Source organism: Gouania willdenowi, chromosome 12 (genome assembly GCF_900634775.1).
Source record: "Gouania willdenowi chromosome 12, fGouWil2.1, whole genome shotgun sequence".
Classification (NCBI taxonomy): domain Eukaryota; kingdom Metazoa; phylum Chordata; class Actinopteri; order Blenniiformes; family Gobiesocidae; genus Gouania; species Gouania willdenowi.
This window is the reverse complement of record NC_041055.1, coordinates 20,073,625-20,097,257: the sequence shown is the minus strand read 5'-3', so window position 1 is coordinate 20,097,257 and position 23,633 is coordinate 20,073,625. Positions and strand designations below refer to the sequence as shown.

The window sequence follows — 23,633 nt, the reverse complement described above, 5'->3', positions numbered from 1 at the left end:
CATGCCCTGTGATCCGCCTCTACCTTTACCACGCCCCTCCCATCACAGGAAGGCCCTTGCATGTTTGTACCTGCTTCCTGCAGTCTGTCAAAGCATTCGGGAAAATGGTGACTCACCTACATTTTCCTCATATCTGTACGACATCATGAAAAGGACAAGCCATGACAGGATTGCATAGATTAAACATGAACACCGGGTAGTGATGTAGTCAGAATAAAATGAGGTTTACCATAAAGAAGCATTACTTTCCAGGAACTCAGGTATGACGAAAGGAATGCTGATAAAAAGATATGACGGGATGTTGAAGGTTTGTCATTCACGGGTTTAGATGGAATCTAATCTCACTGCTGTGACCTACAAGTCTTTAGAGAACCAGACATACAACACAGAGTCTCATTTTCAAATACCTTAAGTAATGGCATATGTATGAAAATGGAGACTGTGAGAAAAAAAAGAAAAAACTGAAGTAGTGACTGTCACTTCTTCGTTTCGACATAACTGAGATTTATCTGATTCCTTTGGAATTTGCAGAAAGGACACTCCCGTCTCCGTCTGTTGACTAGATCTGCATTCTTCAGGTGAACTCAGTGTCCTACAAACACATAAACATGGCACACTCATTCCACTTCTATATTTATACAGGGTTCCCACACTTTTTCACAATGATTTTTCAAAACATTGCACCCATGTTTTATTATGCTATTATGATGTTGCACTTGTATTCATTTGCCCACAGCTCTGTAAAGCACTTTGTGATTTTATCAGCGAAAAGCGCTTCATAAATAAATGACTTACTTACTGAACTTTGGTCTCATATTCATGTTTTGATCTGAAACCCAAATTCCAATGCTTTTGGAGGGGACTGTATACCATTCTGACCACTGATGCTCATGGACCATGTGAGGGGCCCTCAGGAGCTCCAGTCATCAATGAGCTGCATCTAAAATCTAATTAACTTTCTAGGATTGAAACTCACAAAGATAAATACATTTGAGAGATGTATTTAGTACTTAGTAATGTTAAATATGTTGATAAAGTTTTAGTATGGATTTAACCATCTTTAAACTGTTTATTTTCACTGAAACATTGTGAGAAATGGTTTAAGCCAGTGTTGCAGATCTGTATGGTCAGTAGAATGTTATATATATTATGATATAAGATATATTTATAAAAACACAAGGTGGATTTTCTAAAAAAAATTTAATGAAAAGGAAACAATTGCATAAATTAGGAGAAAAAATGTTTCATGTTGAAACCTCAACATTTCCTGCCTTTAATTTGTTATGGTTTCATTTATTCAGATAACTGTTTTTCAGGAAATTTACTATGGCCTTCTGACATGTTTCGACTGTCAACTGCCAGTCTTCTTCAGAGGTGTCTGCTGATTGCTTTGATGTGAAAAACAGAACATATTATTCAAAAATAAGTCAATAAGAACTTTCTGGAATTTTTTCCTACCTTTCTAAGTTACTTCTATCCTTCCTTATCATCTCTAATTAAAGTGAAACCATGAAAATGTAGTATTTAAGAAGTTATTTTCTAACTGGTGAAGTGTATGAAAGTATTAACGTCTTGATATTATAAGGTTTATACTCTTTTGAACAAAGGTTAACTGTTTTCAATACATCGCAGTGAAGAGCTTAGAGGCCTTCATTTTTGAGTCAGTGTACCATTGAGATATATTTAAACTTGGGGGTCAAACAACAAGCTCCCTGTTTCACTGATTGATAGGTTGTCTTTTTCTACCCCGCCTTTTTTTTGTCATCACCATCTACACCACCAGATGCAACACTGGTAGTCCTTCAGTCTATACAGTAGGCTTATGCTGTGCATCTTTGATGAAGATGTCTGACCATGAGCTGTGTGAACTTAAAAGATCAGATATGTAAAAGTTTTGATCTCACAGTTTCAAGGGAGAGGCAAGGGTTACTTATTAGAACAGTAAGTAACTATGCTCACAATAAGGACTGGCTCAATGTCAGAAAAGGATCAGAGATACAAATGTCAGGCTGGAGCTGCCAAAGTGAAGCTTGCATGTTTTTATCCTCTTATCATTTCGAAAGAATATATTCCAGGTATAATGTCGGCAGTTAGTTTTTAAACTTAAAATGCCTGATACATATCTGGTGATTTCATCTTGTACCCTTTTTTTCCCCTCCTTAATCAAGTTAATTTTTTTCACACCCTTCTCCACTGCTAAACGTGAATTATTCTGTACAGAAAAGCTGAAAGTGACAGTAATGAGTTGAGGGTGTTTTGGTAGAAATGTATTGCATGAACTTTGATAAAAACAGGGTTTTGCAATTTCAGTTTAAACATTGAAATTGTGAAGGTCCACACTGAATTTTTTGCAGGAAAATTGGTCACAAAAGACCATCTACGGTACAACAGAGCTGCTCCTCTGGCAGGATCCAGAGCCCCCACTACACAACCCCCCCAGATGGAAACCAATTTCACCTTCTCTCAAATGGTGTCAAAGAAAGACAAAACAAGCATGCAAAAGTAAGATATCAGGCACACACACACACACAAACACATGCAAATCTCACACAGCACAGAGGTCAGCACAGTAACAACATCTTAAGGGGATTTTTTTGTCTTCGAAGCACACCCATAAACTTCTGTCACACTAACATTTAAGCGATGTCGTCTGACAACAACACACGTATTGCTACATTTGAAATTTGGCAGAATGACAGCATGGTTTCACAGCAACACAATAGCAAATAATCTGCAATTACAATGGTGCATTATTAGTTATGAGCCAGCGGTTCAATCAAAGTTGAAAATCAAATAAAACCCATAGTGGAATAAACTGTAGTTAGAAACAAACAAAGTGCTCACTTTGCAGTGAGTTTTGAACCTACTTCTATATGAATGTGAGCATGACATGTATCTATGAGTTTAATCTAGTATCAGAACAGAAGGAAAATGTACCTGCTTCAGTTGCACAGGAGTGAAGAGACTTTGATGTAAAAGTAATGTTTTCAACATCATGTGATGTCCTGATTTAAACCCACAGGACACACAAGTAAACTCTGCCAACATTATATCTCCTTTGAAGGCAATGAGCAGTATTCGCATGTTCTCACTGAGCTACCTAAGTTTACCATAGTTACCTCGCCCAGTCTAAAATCATCTATGTTGGATTCAAGGGGAGTTTCTATATTGGAATTAGAATTTGACTGGGGTACTTTCCCCATGTTGTACTAAATCCTAAATTTGTGACCTGGGACCGCGACTTTCTCATTAAAGCAGGGGTCTTCAACGTTTTCCAGGCCAAGGACCCCCAAACTGATGGAGAGATGGAGCGGGGACCCCCTACTTATATATATTGTATAAAATTGTGTTTTATATTAAACTGGTCCTATAGTGCCATGTATATATATTCAAATAACACACAGGTTTATATATTCTTGTTTTTAGTTTAAACATGTGCAAGGTACAGTGAGTAGGGTGGCCATGCCACTGCCATTCATACACATAACATAACATAATAAACTGATACCTGCCAAGATCAACAATGTCAACATTTTGCATAAAAGCTGTTCAAATGGACATTTTTGTTCAACATAAATGTGGAAACGAAAATTATTGATGCTTGTTAGTGCCACTGGCATGCATAAACATACCTGTTATCTTGCATACAATGCTGAACTATTAACATAATTGACAGATTCATGTCAGCATTGCTGACTGAAAGACATCTTCTGCCTCCATTTATCTGTTCACTACAGTGTGTTGGATTCATGTTAATGTGTATTTAAAGACATTTCAATTTATTGAAAAAATTGCGGGGGGGAATATAAAAAAATGTCTAATCAACCAAAACTTTTGCGACCCCCCTGCAGTACCTCCGCGGACCCCCTAGGGGTCGCGGACCCCCTGTTGAAGACCTCTGGATTAAAGGATATCGACAAAGCGGTTTCGAGCTTTGTACGGCCATATGCAAGATATTGTTTGGGCGACTCCCATTTGCTAAACCAAGACCCTAATCAAATTGGCCAATGAGCTCTTACAATTATATTCTATTATAATTAACCAACTAAACAGGCTACAATCATGACAACCTCTCCTTAGAACAGCTCTGCCTAGGACTTAGCTTTAGAGGCCCCTGGTGGTTAATGGGGCCCCAATGTATTCGCAACGTCTGCAAATAGCAAGAAACGGCCTTGGCTAATTGCATAAAAACAAAGAAAAAACTTAAAAAAGAAAAAAAAGCTTTATTAGGATGGATGGGTCTTTTAAAACGTTGAACATCAACTTCTGCTTTAAACATTTCACAACAAGAGTCTTGGATAAAGATCACATGATGCATCTAGAGTGAAGAGGTTTGCATATCTACACACCATTCCATGTCACTTCCTGTAATTGTATTTGACAAATAATCCATAATGATGTATCCCTGTACTTTTCTATACGTCAGCCAGCTAAACATGACTACCTCCCCATGAGGCAAACATGAACCTTCAGCAAAAAGAGAATTGAATGAGGTCAGAAGAGAAAACAGAACATCTAACAAAGTTCAGTCTTGAACGAAATGAAATGTGATTGTCACTGGGCATTGAGGGAGGCATTCAGGGGATTCTAGAAGATAAAGGAGTGTGGATTACACACAATTCACAAAACTGCAGAACATTTAAAGATAAGCTTCATGTAATAAACACAGAGAAACTTGTTTCCTTGACTTTCCCCAACACCTGCGTATCAAACTTTGACTGGCAAAGAATCATTTACCTGAAATAGCCACATGATGGCTTAAAGCTGACATCGCTGGAAGGCGGACTACTGTAAGCACATTATTACAACCTAAAATTACATGCTAGAGAAGTTCAAGAACTAAAGAGACATCAGGAAGTTTGTTCAGACATCAAATTACCAACAGAGTCACATTCTGCATGACTGCGACATTATTTATCCATTCAAACCAATCCATGGTCCAAATATGCTGGAAAAGAGGAAACAGTCGATATTAAAAAAAAACATCAATGAATTTTCACTACATGAGGCTGGTGTGTGTACGGTGTATTTGGTACTAGAGTTTGTTATTCCTATTAATGACATCAAAGATCAACCATGAGAAACAAATACATATATACAACAAAAACAGTTTGGAGCAATATTCAAACATTAAAAACACAGCAAAAACAAGAAGGCAGAATTGTAGCCATCAGGAGTGTATGGATGCATTGTCATTTATTAAAAACAAAAGTTTCCTAGTTTATAAATTTGATCTTGCTTAAAATCATTCTAAATGTTGTGGGTTCCCTGGGTGGTTGTGTTGGAGCATTTAAAAGACGTCCACATTAAGAGGTTTTTGCTTTTTGACAGTTTTGGGTCAGAAAATAAATAAATCGCTTTATCTATTTATTAAAGGGAATTTAGTCACCAAGAATATCCTCCAGCATCAATAATTCAAATGATTATTAATATTTGAAAATATTCCGTGGCATTCAGATTGAAACATTTCACACCACGAAGTGTGGAGTGAAAGAATAATGCCATGTAAAGTGCTTTGAGTGGTCAAAATAAGGTGCTATATAAATCCCATGCATTATTATCTGGCCCAGCACCAAATAAAACAAACTAATTTATTTGTGACAAGTCAAAGCACAGTAATGTAGTGAATCTGATCTCGATTTACTCAATAACGTTACAAATATTGCATTTACTCCAAAAACACGGATTGGAACAATCACTTCTGCTACAGTTGCTGCTTCTAAATGGCAGCCAATTGTCAAAATATCTGTGATCACATACAGAATTAATCTCAGTGTAGAAAAACAAGTGTGACACAGCTTAATTATATTAAAACCTAGATAAAGAAAGTTTCCAAGTGACACCAAAACCTGAATAAAAGTCTCTGCTGGTCATTTGGTGCTTTATCGTCATCAGTGTGTATGTTCATCATTGGTTAACATGTGTTTATCAGTCGCTGCTGCTCGTGTCCCCAATGACCGGACAGATTTAGCCAAAAGTCCGAGCTGTGATTTGTCCAAATGGAGCCACTGTGACGGTCTCATGTTCCTGAAAACAGAGAATGCTTTTCATTATATATCTATATGTTTTTAATATTTGTGTTTTATTCTTAGATGTTCAGTGTGAATACCTTCTGGAGTGAGCTTCAGTGAGACTTTTAGGAGTCGTCTCTGCTCTGGTCAGTGTATTCCCTGCACCAAACAGCTTGGCCCAACGCAATCCATGTTGACATGGACTTTCTGTCATGTTGGTGGTGCTACAGTCTTTGTCCGCTCTGCTACTTCCCATACTGATTTGAAACCAGTTATTGCCATTATTCCTGCTACAGTCCCCTCTTTCAAACACAGAATCCTCCACGTCTGTGTCTTTGGGCCACCACTCTGGAATAGGAGCTAAAACTGGACTTTTCCTGCTGGTTTGAATAACCACACGCTGCTGCTCATCTGTTGAGTTGAAAGACTTGAGGTGACTTGAGTTGGCGGCTAACTTCCTGTCTGCTTGTAGCTTCGGCCAGCTTGTTGCTAACAGGCCTGAACAAGGCTGAAGCGGACAAACGGCCTCTTGGTTTGAACACAGCTGTCTGTCGCGCAGCAGTCGTGGCTCCAGGAGCAAGTTGAGGTCAAAGGGCAGCACGTTGAGCGGCTGCAGCAACAGCAGCAGCTCGTCAAACAAAGGCCGACACAGACTCAGTGACACGGACAGGAAACCCCAAGAGTGGTAATAAGTGGTCACTACATCTACGGAGACAGAGATGAGAATCAGTGACAAAGGGATGTAGATTTGGAAGATTAAGAACTTAAGCCTTTAAAACATCCAATGTGGCTCGCAAGGAAAAAGTAAAAATGACAGAGAAAACAAGAATCATTGCGTAGATTACCAACTAATTCCGTTGTAGTTATCTCAAATACACAAATTCAATGAAAATCCATATTATTTGCACAGTTTTCTCATGCTTATATCACATGATGGCAATCAATGTTAATGTATTTTTAAAAAATTCAGTTTAAGGTCACTCATTGATGGGATATTGTCGGGTCCTTACATACCTTACACATTATTTATACAAGTGCAAACTGGGCACATTAATGTTGACATTGCTTTTCTCCCCTAAAATTTGTGGTCTATTTACAATCACAGTTTGACGCCCCCTGCTGTTCACAGTTTGAATGCGGTGCGATGGAGCCGACTGATGCTCGGAGTTTACGTTCCCCCCCCAAATTCAAAAAATAAAATACAATTCTTAATATAATATACAAATATTTTAGGTGCCATAAAACACACAATATATATATATGAATTTATTTGTTGTTCTTTTAAAATAAAAAAGTGATTTTTTGGTGCTCGAGTCATGTGACCAACGTCTTCCTTTCAAGGCTGTTATTGAGATTTTTTAAAAATATATATGAAATAGCTTTCTGCTGCTTTAAACTAAACATATTACTGTTAGTTTCATGTCAACAATGTTAATTCTACCTCAGGTATGTAGTATAAGTTTTCAGTGAAATGGTCCCAAACTTTTGAGACTTTAGGTTGGTTCTTCTTCTGTTGCGTAATTCTTCTCTACAATGTAAATGGTGAAGCGACACTGCACCCAGCAGTTCATGTGTGGTACTGCATCAAAAAGGAAGCAGAGAGCGGCCGCCGGCCTGATTTTATCATGAATTTACAACATTAAACGACGCATCAACGCACATTTATGGACTCAACATTATCAATAATGTTACTAATCATTTTTGCATTATTGTATATGTTACACAAATTGTGGTTTGTGCGAATCTCGAGACGGTCTATATATTTCATTTTATTTTTTCTTTTGCCCCCCCCTGGCAAGAATCTGAAACTCCGCCTATGAGCTGACTGAGGGCACAATCTGTGCTGGAAAGAAATATCCTGCAGGTCCAACACAAACAGGCCATGAACGGTGCCTCTACATTGTGATGCAGTGACCCTAAGCATAGCTCCACTCAATGCCTGTTTGCTTGCAAAACTAACTCAATGACATCCATTGACTATTGAGATTTTACAATGAACACTAACTTGTTATAAAACTTGCTTAAGGTTTTCAAAACTTTACCCTGAAAGCAAGTTCACAGCTGAATCTTAGTTCTAAGGATTAGACGATCAACAACTTTAACAATACAGATTAAATACAACCAGAAACACTTTGTTTGCATTTTCAGCTGCTTAACCACATAACTCACATTTTTCTAAAAAAAATACCTGAATGTCTTCCAAACAGTCTCATAAATCCACTCATATGGATTTACTCACAAATAAATGTTGAAGAAAAAAATTGCCACTTGAGTGTTTGTAATTGTTGAGTTTCCACAATAAACAAACAGGCTGTTGTCAAATGTTCATGTGACTTTGGAAAAGTTTTGTGCATTGCATTGTGGGATTCAGAGTCCCTTAGAAGAATCCAAAGATGGCACAGTAGCAGAAAAGTTTCTTCAAAAAGTGTTTTTACTTAATTTTTATTGTGATTTTTTTCCCCCCATGATTTTGTTTATTGGGATATGATGTAACGCTGATTTGAAAAATAGGTAAAATTAAAAAAAACAATTATTGATGTTGTTAGGCAGCTTTACATATTTAATATTTCTCTTCTGGAAAGTCCTTTTTATAAGGTAGCTCCTCTTTTCTCACTTTAATTATTTCCTGCAGCTAAAATTAAGTTTTTTTTTAACCAATGTTTACCATAATCAATAAAAAGAACAACTCAAAATAAAAAATTGCACAAACACACCTTTTTGACTGTGAAGGTGACTTAGCCAGAACTCCAACGCTCTCAGGCTGCAACAAAAGGAGTTTGTTTGGTGAGTTCCATGTATTTAATGTCAAAGAATGTTGTGAAGACGAATGTGGAATGTTCAGTGTGATGGATGTACTTGAGCAGGCCCATGATGAAGGCTCGGAGTCTCATGCAGGGGCTGCTGAGCTGAGAACACTGCTTGATTTTAAACACCAGACTTTGGAGCACCCTGGTGGATGGACCTGTTATCAAACAGAAAACAGATGGATTACAAACAGAAACGGAATGTTTTCACCTAAATCCCAATGGATATTGTTCCATCAGTGGGCGTACCTGTCCGAGTGGAGATCTCCACCACATTCCAGGAGTGGTTGCGCCTTTGCCCAATGATAAAATCCAGGTTGTGATCTCGAAGGCCATCCTCTAAAAGAATCTGGATCGCTGGACACAGGTGCTCCAGAACCAGGCCCGCAATGGTGGGACTGCAAGAGCTTTTTCCCAGACGCATCTGTACAGGATACAGGAGGACTTCTGCTGACACAGGCTTTCTACACTGCTTGTCATTTAACTCCAAAATTGTAAGTGACACCAGTTTGGCTCATTTCCATTGGAGGATTATTGATGTGCAAATTCATACCTTTACTTCTGGATCCCTGCTGCTGCCAAAATGAGCCATGATGAGATCCACTGCTCTGCTCACAGATCTGAGCAAACCTGTCAAAATCAACAAAGAGAACTTGTATCTTGTAACTCTTGTGACTCAAAACTAGACTGGTTCAACCACTACACATATATGTGGATATGTTTTTACACACATAAAAAACAACCTCTATATACAGTAAAGAGTGGCAAACTGGCAAATACTGACTAGTCTGATCGTACTAAAAAATAAAATAAAAAATAACCGGCAAAAAACTCCAATTTCAAAATGAAGTTGGAACATCTCAACATATCTTTTTTACCAGATGAAGACAGTGTGAGCCTCCAAATCAAAAAATCAATGATGTTTTACTTGAAAAAAGATGGAAAAGGTTCAAATTGCTGCTGAAAAATGTGGCAATTTCAACTTTTTACATGTTTTTTTTTTTTTTCAAGCAAGTGATCTTCGATTTATTGATCTATGAAGCATACACTAAGGGGTAGATTTACTAAAGAGCTGCACGTGTTAGAATCTGCAAACGTCACTAAGCGCGCTAATAAAGGGTGCAAACCCCTTGCAATCAGGATTGCATCCGTTAATATTACACATACAATCCATTTAGTGCGTTTGCCTCTGAAAAATGCTCAATGTGGGCAAATCAGAAAAATGAAACAAACAAAAATAATGGATGTTTAATGCTATATTAATAGCCACCTAACCAAACCGCAGTGTAATTTGTGTGTGATGGATAATGACAAAATAAGTGCATCTTTTCACCCTTAATTCAACGGCTTCAAATTTAATTTTGCGCTTTCTCCCACTCAGCTTTCCTGCATTCTCTATGTTGAACAGGCAAAATGTTTATTCAATTAAGGCTACACCTGCACCGGTTTGTGCTACAATCCCAGCGCGTAAGGATATTAGTAGACGAGATTTAGATCCTTTTATTGTAAATCTGCATCTGTCTTTATCTGATCTCCAGCAGCTTTAACATCTGGATAGAAAAGACTTAAAATGTCCTAAAGTGTAAAACATTTAGCTACAGATATCTCAATGGTGATTATACACGATGAGTCATGTTTTCCCTGTTTTCCCCTTTGGGCAAAATCAACCCATTAGATGCTCTGGATGGCTGCACTTGAGTTTGACATGTTTTGCTATACAAAATCTAAAGAGAGCATAAAAAACGGAAAACACAGACACTTAAAAGGTATTTAGTGTTTTTCTTTTAAACACAATAACATTTTTAGTTAATAATTAGGTAACAGAAGACTGACATGTAATAAATACTCCATCCATCCATTCAAATGTCTGGTGCAATTATGAGGAATTATTTATTTTTTATTTTTTTAAATGCAAAATAAAATGTCATCATGTTGTCGTAATAATTGCATTTGATCACATTTCTGCTTGTTTTACACCCAAATCTGGAGACTGAGATCTAAGAAAATGTGTTGACTAACTGTAACTAGACCAGCGCGTTTCATTACCATACTATTAAAATGCAAGTACGAGGCAAAACTAAAGATGAAAGAGCCCCTTTCCCTCTCCTTTCCTGCTTTTGTTTCCACCTGCATCCCCTCTGCAAATGTCAGTGAATTCTTTATGCATGTTGATGCTGCATCGCTGCACCACAGAGACGTTTACTACTGCTGCCAATGCCCTCACTACTAAACATCTACTGAAAAGTGTCTTTGTGCTATATGTGCTGTGCACCCAGCAGAACATATGGTGGCATGTACGTATATACACTGAATAATTAGATGAATCGTAAACCATTATCATTACTTGTACTGTTTCAACTCCTCCTTCTCTCATCATCTGTGCCATGCACACATAGGCTACAGAGGAGAAACCACAGCCAATCCTGTGCTGGGAGAGTTAAAAATAGGTCATGTTTGAGTGGAAGCCCCTTCAGGGTTTTGAAGGCACTGCTTCTGCAGCAGCAGAGTGACTTTTCATTTCTGCTTTGAGCTGCTGCTCATCAGCAGCCGTGAGACAATCCTTACAAGAGGAAATGCAGTCATCACTGCATCACAATGACCTTTACTACCTTTTAAATCTTTGTATTCCACACCATTCAGAGAAACTGAGAAGCATTATTAATAATCATAAAACCAGAGGTGAAAGTGGCAGATTACAAGTACTCACGTTACTGTAACTGAGTTGTACTTTTTTGAGTATATTTCTAAATCAGTCATTTTACTTGTACTTTTGTTTTAAAAGAATGAAAGTACACATTTTACATCACATCACGTTTCACTCTCACCTTAAAACAGTCGACTCATCCCCATCCCTTCCATTTTCCCACCCTGACTCCCTCTTCCCTGTTCCCTTACCCCTCACCTAGGTGTAACACTGCCCTCTCTTTTTACATCCTCCCTTTAATAAAGTGTATTTTATCATTTCTTAGGGAGGGCTGGTGATGGTCACAATTATGCAATAAAATAAATTCATTTATTTAATTGCAATAACAAAACATGCATTGCTGTCGTTGAAAGATTGCACTTCATGTAGTGTTGACCTTTGACAGCATGTGCAGACAAGGCAAAAAATAAAATAAAATAAATAAATACTAAAGTAATTTGTTACATTTCTACACCCAACAGTTACTAGGTACATTATTTTTTTTTCTTTAAAATGGTCAATGGTTGAGAAACTACACAAAATTAAATGACAAGACAACAATCAAACGCATCACATTATAGCCGACCAATCAGATTAAATGTAATGCATGTGTTATTTTCTCAGTTTTAGAGTTCATAAATGTAGCTATACTTAGAGCCTGATCATTTTTTTAAATTTTCAATTCAATATATTCATTTTATTTTATTTAAAAAAATAATTGTACATTTATTTTATACAGATGCCTTTGTGTAAAATAAAGTAATTCGTTGTGCAAGATCTGCTTCTTCCTTTTCAAGTTTATACATGAGATGTTTACTGTATGCAAGGGAACTGTGGCAAGATCTATTACCAAAAATAAACATGGGGGGCGGCTAACTAGTAACTTTTACTTTGAGTACTATTTAATTGAGCTACTTTTTACTTCTAACTGAGTATTGTATGTATGACTTACATGTACTTGTACTTGTGTACAATTCCAATCATGCTACAGTATTTCTACTTGAGTTATAATATATCATCTTTACACCTCTGCATATAACCCTCACCTCTCCTCTGGAGATCACTGATAGACATGGAGTCATAGAATGTATCAGCTGAGCGACGTGTCTCTGTCGGCCTGTCACTCAGCGTCAGAGACTCGCAGTGATGACTTTGGGACGTCTTCACACTGAGCCCCGCAGACTCCTGCTTTTGTAGCCCAGAAAAAGAAGAGGAGAAAACGGAGCCCAAAGAGGACAGAGCAGCCATGGAGGAGAGGGCAGCTGTAAAACTACTGTGAAAAATGCTGGAATCAGCTGCACACGCAGGTGGATGCTGTTGGGAGAGGTTTGGGTGAAGGGTGACAGTGGTTAGAGGCAGAGTGGGTGGAGTCTCAGGCGACACTGAATGGTAGGAGTTCATAGGCCTAATGGGAGTTTGATCTTCTGGAGGAGTGTTTTTCAACAGGGGGGTGAGGTTGATCAGGTCCTGGTAGGTGGGAATTTTAACAAGAGTGGAACGTTTGGGAGCTGGAAGCAGATTTAATAAACTCTCAGATTGAACTTTGCTTGCATCGTCTTGTAAAAGAGTCATTGAGGGCTTAATGAGGCTGGTGGGATGTGGATCAGGACTGTTTTTTGATGTGTGATTTTGGCTGGGCTGGCTCCATGTGTACCTGCGACTGAAACACTCCGGGCTAGGCGTGCAGGTGGAGCAAGTATCCGAGCTGGAAGGAGCCTCCAGAATGATGGAGTAATAGCTTTTCATTGATAAAAGCTGAGCGTTAGAAACACAGTGGCTACTTTTCTCTCTAAACTTTGACCCTGGTTGAGAGCTTTCAGTGTTGTTGCTCTTTTGATTCATATACTGCTCCAGAAGACCACCAAGGTGCTGGGCCTGAGTCTGTGCTTTTCCTGAAGGGACCAGAACAAAGGGTTGGATCGGCAGTGATGTTGGTCTCTGAGCTTTACTGTAGCGCTGTGGACACACTCCTATGAGAGGAAAGTAAAACAAACACCAATATTTGATTGACTTAATCAATTAAATCTTGTCCTTTTTGATGAAGCTATAAAAGTTAATGACGCTTAGCTTGCGTCATCAACTCATTCACCTGTCACACCACTGAAGTGATAATTTGATTGCCTAAAGCTCACGGATCAGGTTGAACAGAGTTAAATAGCTTGCTGCTATGCAAATCTCACAACTTAATAATGCAAAACATGACGATAGAGAACGGAAAGGCAAAGCGTATGTGGACCGGTGATGGAGAAATCAAAGCTTTGTGAACTCCTGAATCAATGTGACACGACTGTGTTAACTTAAAATGAAAACATTTAAAACATCAGCACTCAGAGTGCAAACCTATTGGCAGTTATCTAGATCAGTGATACTGAATATGGTACCACAATCATTTACAAACTAAAGGCTGAGAAGACATTTATATCCCCATAAATAACAATACAATAGGCCCAAACGTACAGGCACCACAATGGAAAAACTAAATTGCAATGAAATGCGCAATCCGGATCAGATTCGGATGAAACTCTCTGGGGTTCTTGAGGAACCAACCCAACATAACCAAGGCAAATTTCAGAAAGATTGGTCCGAGATACGAATTTTTGATGAGCGATAGCGATTTATTTTATTTTTGAAACCGATCCAGAATCAGTTTATTAAGGGAATCTTCCATGGCGTGAAAGATCCATCTATGGTTAAGTTTTTTAAAAATCCATAAAGAACTTTTGATGTAATAATCCTGGTAACAGTCAAACAAACTAATAAACGCTGGTAAAACTATTGCCTCCTTAGCAGACGTAATAAACAACTATAAAAAACATCTCAGAGCAAATTGTCAGTATATATAACATTTAAAGGAACGGTGTTGGCTATGTTTAACTACAATGTAATTAAAAATTACGATTCACTTTGTATACACTGCCATATATCAAGGGTGAATGATAAAAGATCTTGCAGAAAACATTCATATATGTGGCGGAAAATGATGATATGATACACACACAAAAATAAATGATAAAATATAAAGCGTGAATGGACATAAGTGATCCAAGCGTCTCTCTCACCGTCTGGCTTTTGTTTCTCTGAGACCTCAGCACGACTACACTCCCCGTCCTGAACCACAGATGGCTGTGTGGACCCGGCTCGTGCATCTTGGCACTGGCTACGACCTGGCCACAGCGAGCAGGGCATGCTGTAAATGTTCTGGATGCCGTTTGTTTGCTTGGTCCTGCAGGGAGCCTTGTCACAGGAAGTGGAGGCAACCTGGTAATCAGTAGTCTGTGAACAGTCAGAGCTGCACTGTGTAGAGGAGAGCCTTCTGTCTTTATGTACGTCTTCTTTTACCTGATAAAAACATACAGACAGAGCAGAATCAGCTTAATTATACAGTTGCACTTATTTGAACCCCAACCCTAAACCACAAATCAGATTTTTAGAAACAATTACAAATATGAAGTCAAACATTGTAAAAACAATTTAAAAAAAAAACATTATAAATTGAAATTCATTTGGAAGATAAATATCCTGAATAGAGAAACATTACAATCCAAAGCAAATCAGGCTGTGACAAGTATTCATTTTGTTAGTAAAAATCTTATTTTTTAAACACACGTCATGAAAAACTAGATAAAAATAAATCGATGTTTTTGTTGACTTGTAAAAACAAAACAAGAATTTTGTCATATTGAACGATATCCAATCAGAACTCAGGTTGACTAATGGTAAATTATTTTTTCTTTAAAAATGCATAAACTCTCATGCTTTATATTTTAGTCGATTATGTCTGTAACAATTTTGGTCGACTAGAATCTTAATGTCATTTAGTTGACTAAAACGAGACTATGGTATATAACTGAGCCAGTCCTGATGACTACATTTTGACTAAAACTAAAATGCATTTTAGTCAAAGACTATGACTAAAACTAAATCAAAATTTGCTCTCAAAATGACCTCTGGCTGTGACTGATTTTGGGTCTTGTGCCCGTGTTTGGGAAACACTGCTATGCAGAAAAAAATTGTTAAAAAACAACAAATTTTTTTTTTTTTTTTTTTCTAAATTAACTATGACATATAACACTATATTCATTTATATAAAAGAGACTGGTGTAAACTTTAATATCAGCACTTTTTGAGAGTACTTTGGTAATAAAACTAACAATATTTACTAACTACATTCATCAGGGTGACAGAGAATCCTTACAAATGGCATATATTAACATAAACTTACGAAGCATTACTATATCTGTTTAGATTGAATGACCAAGTTATCAACAACAAACTAATAAAATTAGCTGAACAGTATTATTTGATATTGATGACAAGCGTTCATCTAAAATGTACTACAAAATAAAACCCTCCAAAAAATAATTGTTAAACTTTATAAATCAAAGGTAAAAACAATTATCAATAAGATCTCATGTCCCCATAAATGTAAACAAAAACTACACACTTCTTGTGAAAAGTTTAGATACACCATCCAAATCAAATTAAATGAGAAAGTGTAGACGTTTTCAGTGTTTCTGAAACAAAGTCTTTCATTTGATTTCATCACTCTCAAGTAATACAGTCATTATTAATCAATCAGTTCTATTTGATCTGAAGTTACCTTTGTGACATCAGAGTGCTGCTCCTCTTCCGATTGGTTACCCCTGTTCTGACCTTCGGGGCAGCTAGCAGCACTGGACCAGGCTGGACTGGGTGACTGGGAGGACAGGTCACAGTCGACAAGCTTGTAGTATTTGGGATTGGTGCCCGTGGCCAGTGTGTCATGATTTTGTAGACAGGCGGTAAGATCTGACACCTCTAAAGAGGACACATCTGATGGTAAACGCTCAAGAGAGTAAAGTTGGTCTTTTGAATTGGAAGCGAGTTTGATGTCCCCCTTGTCTCTTAAAGAAGAGCAACCTGCTGGGTCCTCTATGGGAAAGTTGTCACTTAAACTGGGGGCAATGGGCTGAAGATTGAGGAACACTGAACCCTCAGATGAGTGTGACGGGTAGACAGAAGGACTTCTGAGATCAAGAGGTGTTGCAGGATTGTTGCTCTTGTCGTAGATTGTACAAAAGTTAACCAAAATACCATCTGAGCTGTTACTGGAGGAGTCACTGACGTACTCTGTCTGACTATTGAACAGAGCACCTGGGGAACATCTGTTCTGGTTGTGCATGCAGCAGGTCAGCTTATCTTCTAATCTCCCTGAGTCCTGCACAAAACAAGTCGTCATGGTGATGTCAGATCTGGTAATGGGAGCATGGTTTGTTTGTGGAAGCTGGTTCCAGTGTCCGTCACTGTCAGTGCTGAGCATGGTTCCTTCATTGTTCCATTCACAATCCACATCCCTGTAGGGCACTGTGTAACCTGAAGCCCCATCACGTGGTGACCAATTTAAATTACCGTGCAGGACAAAAGATGAGTCTTCGCGATATCTGTGAAGGTTGTCACCATCAAAGTCTTCGTCTTCGTCGTCCTCGTCCAGAGCAGTATTGGGAAGGAATGAATTCTGTAAACGCTGGCAGACTTTTTCATCAGACGTTTCACTGTTTAGATGGGAACTGGTCTCCTCTGGGGATGAGGTGGAGTCGCTGGCTCCCTCCTCCTCCACTCGGTCCTCAGTGAGGCTTCCGTAGCTGCAGGAAAAATTCCTGCGTCCGCCCGTGAAGGCGTGCTCTTTGTTGAGCAGGTCTTGCTCTGGGAGAGACACGGCTCGGGTCAGCCCCGCTGAGCACTGAGTCCTTTTAGCAGAGCTGCAGAGGGCCTGGACAGGAAGTTGCCACGTGGGAAGCTGTACCACAGGGAAGTGGCAGGCAATCAAGGTGTTGCCTGATAATCTGGATGCTTCAATCATGGTTTTTTAGAGATCTAGACGAAGAAGGAAGAAGTCTGCATGTTCCTAGAATACAGACAGAGATATGTGATGGATCTGAGTCCCAAACAAAGAACATATCAGTCTGATTAATTTTGTTATATTTTTTCAATATCTACAACGGCGTATTAGGGCCACATTAAAGGCATACTGTGTAACTTTTGGCCACTAGGGGGCGCGAGACCTGTAACTTTCACATCAAGCGCCCCTAGTGGCCACAAGCGCAGCAGCACTGTCGCAAAAATCAACAAAAAGTCAGTCGGGTCAGCCTCCCTTGTCTTTTGATTGTGCATGCAGACAGTAGTTGACCTGTAACTTCGGGATAAGGATTGGCTCTAAGGGCTGGGTCGGTCGGACTGGGGTACAAAGCGCCGCTGCCGCCCTCCTCTCCCTGGCGCTCAGTGCTCCCCCCCCTACTCCCTCGCCTCGTCGCCGTCGGCGGCGGATGGGGATGGGTGACCTGGCGCCCGGCGGAAAGTGGGTCGGCGGTGAGGGCCAGGTCTCTGCGGCATCTTTTTAGCCTCCTCAGAAGCAGTTTTAAACTTTTTACTTGCCTCGGCCATGACTAGGAGTCGAACAGGTGGAAAAATAGTAGCAAAAGCCTTAGACAAATAAGTATATGTGAGCCTGTGGTCACGTGACTGCCGTAAAGTGATACGTTCTCCAGGCATTCTCTAGGTCACATGACCTGGCCAAAGACGGTCCGTCTCTCTAAACTTACATGGGCGGTATTTCAAGAGGGAAGCCCTGTTCGGAGCATTGATACAGCCAAGCATTGTATATTGGCCTGAGGAATCATTTAAAATAACTGAGTCAACTCTTTAGGTCAAAAAGTCCGCGGTGAGCCTTTAAAATAAAAAGAAATCTGGGCACTACAAGATTAGTCATAATATTTTGAGAATAAAGTCGTCATTTTATGAGAATAATGCCTTATCTTAAAAACTCGTATAGATAAAGCGGTCAGAATTCCTTGTTGAAGTGAACGCAACGCAACACCGATAGCCCTGAAGTCGACTACTTCCAGCCAGTTCCTCCTCCACAAAAGACGCTATTTGCTCCAAATCAGTCTGGCTCTTTTGTCGGAACCAACGCAAGCATCTGCAAAGTCTGTTTAAAGTCCTTAAACTGGTAACAGTGTGGTTATGATGGGCCAAAAGGCTCAGTATCACTATGTGTGAAACCTAAAAAGAAGCATAACCTCACTAAATGTTCCACACTCTCCATAAAACACACCAGTGACCTGTTTGTATTTCATTTTTATTTTCATAAAATGACAACTTTACTCTCGAAATATTGCGACTTTTAATCTCAAAATATTACCACTTTAATCTTGGAATATTATGATTTTGAATTTTTTTAAAATACAATTTTATTAAGATACAACTTAATTTTCAAAGAATTACAACTTTACTCTCGAAATATTGCGACTTTAATCTCAAAATATTACCACTTTAATCTTGGAATATTATGATTTTTAATTTTTTTAAATTACAATTTTATTAAGATACGACTTAATTTTCAAAGAATTACAACTTTTTTCTCGAAGTATTAGGACTTTCAACTCGTAGCGCCCAGATTTGATTTGATTTTAATGTGGCCCTAATAACGCCATTGTAAATAACAACTCTACATGACGTAGAAAAGTTATTTGTCAACATCTGTGTGAATTCTAGCTCATTTGGGGGTTTGTGGGGGTAGCAGGAATGTGCAAAATAATATATATTGACAGAAAATCTCCACCTCATCCAGTGGAACACACATACGTATGCAGATAATTCCAAGATTTTAAAACAAATTGCCTGATGAACCTTTACATTTTTATAAATCATTAAAGCAAGTTTTTAAATTTGGAACTACACAGACTGATTGTAAAGATAAACTGTTTTCCTCTCCTTTTCCACATCATAGACTTCCTCCTCCTGTCTGAGTCCTTTATCTTTACTTCCACTCCTGGTCCTGAGAGCGGCCTATACACTCCATAATTCAGACAAACATTATGAAACCCCTCCTCCAGGGCCTGGGCCAACCACATTCCCCAGCAGTTACTCAGCTGCTCTGTAACTAGGGCAGCTGCACTGCAGAGATGCTAAAAGTAACTTCAATCCACCATCAGTTTATTCAAATCAGAGCTCCACCACATACTGTGCGTATAACAGTTACACCTTGTGTAAATGTGATGCAGATCTTCTCTCTATGGGGGAGTTTGATGGAGGTCGTGATAATGACGCGAGTATGTGTCACTGCTGAGGAACCTTAGTATCCACTGATCATGTGACTGATATGGAAGTGTTTTAAACAATCATTTTCTGTTGATAATCAGCCTAATGATGTGCATGTGGATCTTCTCCGTGGGTGGGTAGGGTAGTGCATCCCAGTGCAGAGTGACAATGACCTGAGGCATGTTGGTAGCAGCCAGCAGAGCTTCTTAAGATGGTGAATCAGAATATTTTACACTTTCTGCAAGAAAATCACCTGAATGGATGACAGCTGCAGTAACATCTACAGGGACCAAACTGTCTGTGGGCTTAAAGCTGATATCCGGAGTTTCTGAGATTAGTAAAATATCAGCCCAATCCATACACGAATAAAAGAGGAGGAGCAATTTTAACTAGTGAAGAAGAAGAAGAAGAAGGTGAAACCAAAGTACAAATTCTTCTTCTGACCCTTCATTACCTCTGCAGACGACACTAACAATGATTTCTTAAGATTTATGATCTCAATGAGATTACAGTATACACATGAATGTCTTGCTTATACTCGAGTGCTTTCAGAGTATGAGACACTGTTCCACGATGGTATTGACACAATGTATGACAGTCACTTGGGTTTCAGCATCTTGCGCAACAAAGGTTGAACAAAGACATTTGTAGCACATTTCTAGAGGAGAACTAGACAAATATTCAAGGTCAACAATTGACAGATGACTAAACACAAAAAAACATTATTTATAGTTACAGCAAAGATGGTGGAAATCAGTCAAAACAATGTTTAATGTGAAATCGTAATGCTAATGTGGATAGAATATAAATATGAGATTGATGGTTGGTTGAGAGGATAAATGGATAATAATGAAATATAAAGGGTGATAAATATGAATAGGATCCATGAATTATGTTTAAATGTCCCTGAGATGATGTGATCCTCTGTATCACACACCCATGAAGACTCACAGTAGGAACTATAGCTGTGAGACTCGTATCAGGATCGTTGGTTCTTGAAGAACCCACTCCCACTCATGTCTTTTATATGTTAATACCACAGGAAAGTAGGTCAGTCTGACTGACAAGAATTCTGAAGAGCTCTATTACGCTGCCATCCAGGCTGAAAGTCTTTACAAAAAATGAATCCAACCAATTAAATCATTAGTGCACTGGATCCCACTGAGATAATCCCTACAATCTCTCAACTATTGGAAATGTCTGTCAAGTCCAGTTATCAAACCAGTGAGAAGAATCAGAGAAATGATCCTGCTTGTTATGAGCGATCCTCTTCAGTAATGACATGTTATTGCAGCTTATAACAGTGTGGATGTAAGAAGTGAATGATAAAATAAAACATTTTTGTACATCTCTGTAGCATTTAGGATGTCACGTTTCACAAATCATCAAATCAGCTGGAAATCATCTTATTAAGAATGATGACTCCACATGTTTTGAATGTATTTTTAGGATTTCATGAGATACACTTTGGATTGGAATATGCTCAAAGGTGATTATAGATTTTTGACCAAATGAGGCAAAAAAACAAAACAAATAAACTACTTACTGCAGCTTTAATAACTTGATACCAGGTTGTAGACATGCTTTTAAACCCTGTCTATGACACACACACACATATATATATATATATTTAAAAATGATAACTGCCAATATAAACACATTTTACTTAATCTAATTAAATTGAATATGAAAATAGACTTTGAAACATAATTTGACTGTCAAGCTTTAGAATAACCACCATATTTTTGTTGCACTTTACTGGGATTAATTCGATTTTTTCTCTTGCTTTAATGATATCTTAACATAGTCTATATAAGCACTAAAAAAAAAAAATCAGACAAATCCTTTTTAGAAGATTTACACACACACACACACACAGTGTCAAACCTGGCGAGACGGCTCAAAAACAGACAAGAAAAGTAGTTCAGCATTTATATAAGGGCTCTATAATGCATTCAATGAACCAACATGTTTCTTTCTCAGTCAAAGCTTTAATAATAAAGTCTCACCGTCAGACAAAAGGAGCTCCGTCCTCCTCCACAGCTGACTTTGATCCGAGGAAACCTCCTGAAACCCGGCGACAGGCTCAGAAACACCGGAGAAAAGAACCGAGCAAGACTCTAGCCAACCTAGGAGGATAATGAAGCTAATAATTCAGATTCAATACACATTTTTTTGGCAATTGTCTGCTGCTAAAAGCTAAAATTGTGGCTAGTTTTCTAAGAAACTACTAAAACAGACGCGGACCGGTCCGGTGCTGGTCGGTATCCAGGCGCCGCAGCTTCAGCACCACTCCGGGGCTGCCTGACGTGACACGTCATCAAGGCTTCAGCCAATCAGGTTAGAGGATGTTGAAAGACAAGTCATCCAGGACATTTGGTAGCTTCATACCTTAAAATACCTCTAGTACACGTGTCAAACTCAAGACCCGGGGGCCAAATCCGTCCATTTGGAGCATCTAATTCGGCCCGCAAGAAAAAGTAAAAATTATGACAGAGAAAACGTGAATCAATGTGCAAATTAAATTCAACCCAGGTGCTTATATTGCAGTCATTCTTATTGATAAAAAAAAAAAAAAAAAAAAACTCAAAATACAAAATTTTGACACAATATTTACCTTAATTAAATAGAAATCTAGGAAATTTAAAGTGAATATCCTGTTGGGACTGATATTTCTGACTTATTGCTTGGATATAGTCAGTTTCTTACATATGTTGTATTTTATGCATATGTAGAAGTGCAAACTATAGGGCACAATAATGATGAAATGGCTTTTGATTACTTGTAACCTTTGGCCCATTGAGATCAAACTACTCTGTATTTGGCCCCTGAACTAAAATTAGTTTGACACCCCTGCTCTAGTATCATGTTACCGTAATGGTAAACTAGCAAAGCTATTGAAAAATATATAGAAATATTTGGTTTACCATTGTTTTTTATGTTTCTAAGATTATACACTACACTTCAAATACAATTTAAAAAGACAATTCATAAGAAAACATGATTCAGTAATAGAAAACTATTAAAACTGAAGCGATTCAGGAGCATTGAGTAGGATAAATCAGAATTTAATCAAATTATTAATTGTAATACATCTACTTCATTCTGTGTCATAATTATCATATTTTTCCAAACATAGTGATTGCTGTAATAATGCAGCCCATTTCATTCTTTATCTTTTATTAACTTATCTTTATTTGAACACAAATAAGACGACAAAGTCATTGCAAACCAGGGGTTTAGGGGTATTAAAAGGTGTGCAAACATCACTCCATGCGCTAATAAGGAGTACAAAGGGCAGGGAATCAGGAGTGCACGTGAGCTGCGCTTTCAGAATCAGAATCAGCCCTCAATCCATTTAGCCTCAAATGAATATGCATAGTAGGCAGATCAGTTGGAAGCAAAAATATGGGAGGAGGAAATGCAAATAAAGTTATGCAGGGAAGGCAATGCGATTCATGAAATCTGGAACTGTTTGCGGTGATTGTTTTATTACAAAAAAATAGTACAAACGAAAAGGAGGTGCAAACACACACGCAGAGATCATCGCTGCAGTAAATGTAGACAGAAAAAAGGGAATTAATAAAAGGCTCCAGTTGTGTGTGTGTGTGAGAGAGAGAGAAAGAGGTTTGTTGTGCGCAGAGATTGATATATAGATATGACCATGAATCGAGCAATTTTACAAGACCAAACGGAGCATCCACAATAAATGGGGGGGGCTTTTTATTAGTTTATTTAGTTTTCTACATTATTAAATATTTGTGCCGCAGACAGAGAAGTCCATCTGCCTCAAATTTAACTTCCTCAAATGTCAGTGTGCTTGTGCACACTGACATCTCCACATTAAACGAGCAAAACGCACATTTAAATAAGGGCGGTCTGCACCAGTTCTGCTCGTGCACTAATTATTTCTGCAATCTTCGTGAATTTCACGCAGCAGGTGAGGAAACTGCGTCACTAAAGGATTTAGAGAAGCAACTGAATTGCCACCCTTTATTTCGAATCTTTGTGAATCCGGTTCCAAAATTAGTGATTAATAGTAGCATGCACCCCTAGAAG

The 23,633-nt window shown here is 38.4% G+C and overlaps 1 protein-coding gene across 1 annotated transcript; it reads right to left on the bottom strand.

The window, feature by feature from the left end:
* Positions 1–3,624: 3,624 nt before the first annotated feature.
* Positions 3,625–21,852, bottom strand: LOC114473838 (iporin). Its single transcript, XM_028463665.1, has 10 exons — positions 21,584–21,852; positions 16,099–17,382; positions 14,558–14,837; positions 12,545–13,468; positions 9,369–9,445; positions 9,065–9,239; positions 8,868–8,973; positions 8,726–8,772; positions 6,110–6,716; positions 3,625–6,027 (listed from the first exon to the last, which is right to left on the bottom strand). The coding sequence occupies exons 2-10, from the start codon at positions 17,335–17,337 to the stop codon at positions 5,892–5,894; spliced, it is 3,591 nt and encodes a 1,196-aa protein (XP_028319466.1). The 5' UTR covers positions 17,338–17,382; positions 21,584–21,852; the 3' UTR covers positions 3,625–5,891.
* Between the last annotated feature and the right edge of the window lie 1,781 nt (positions 21,853–23,633).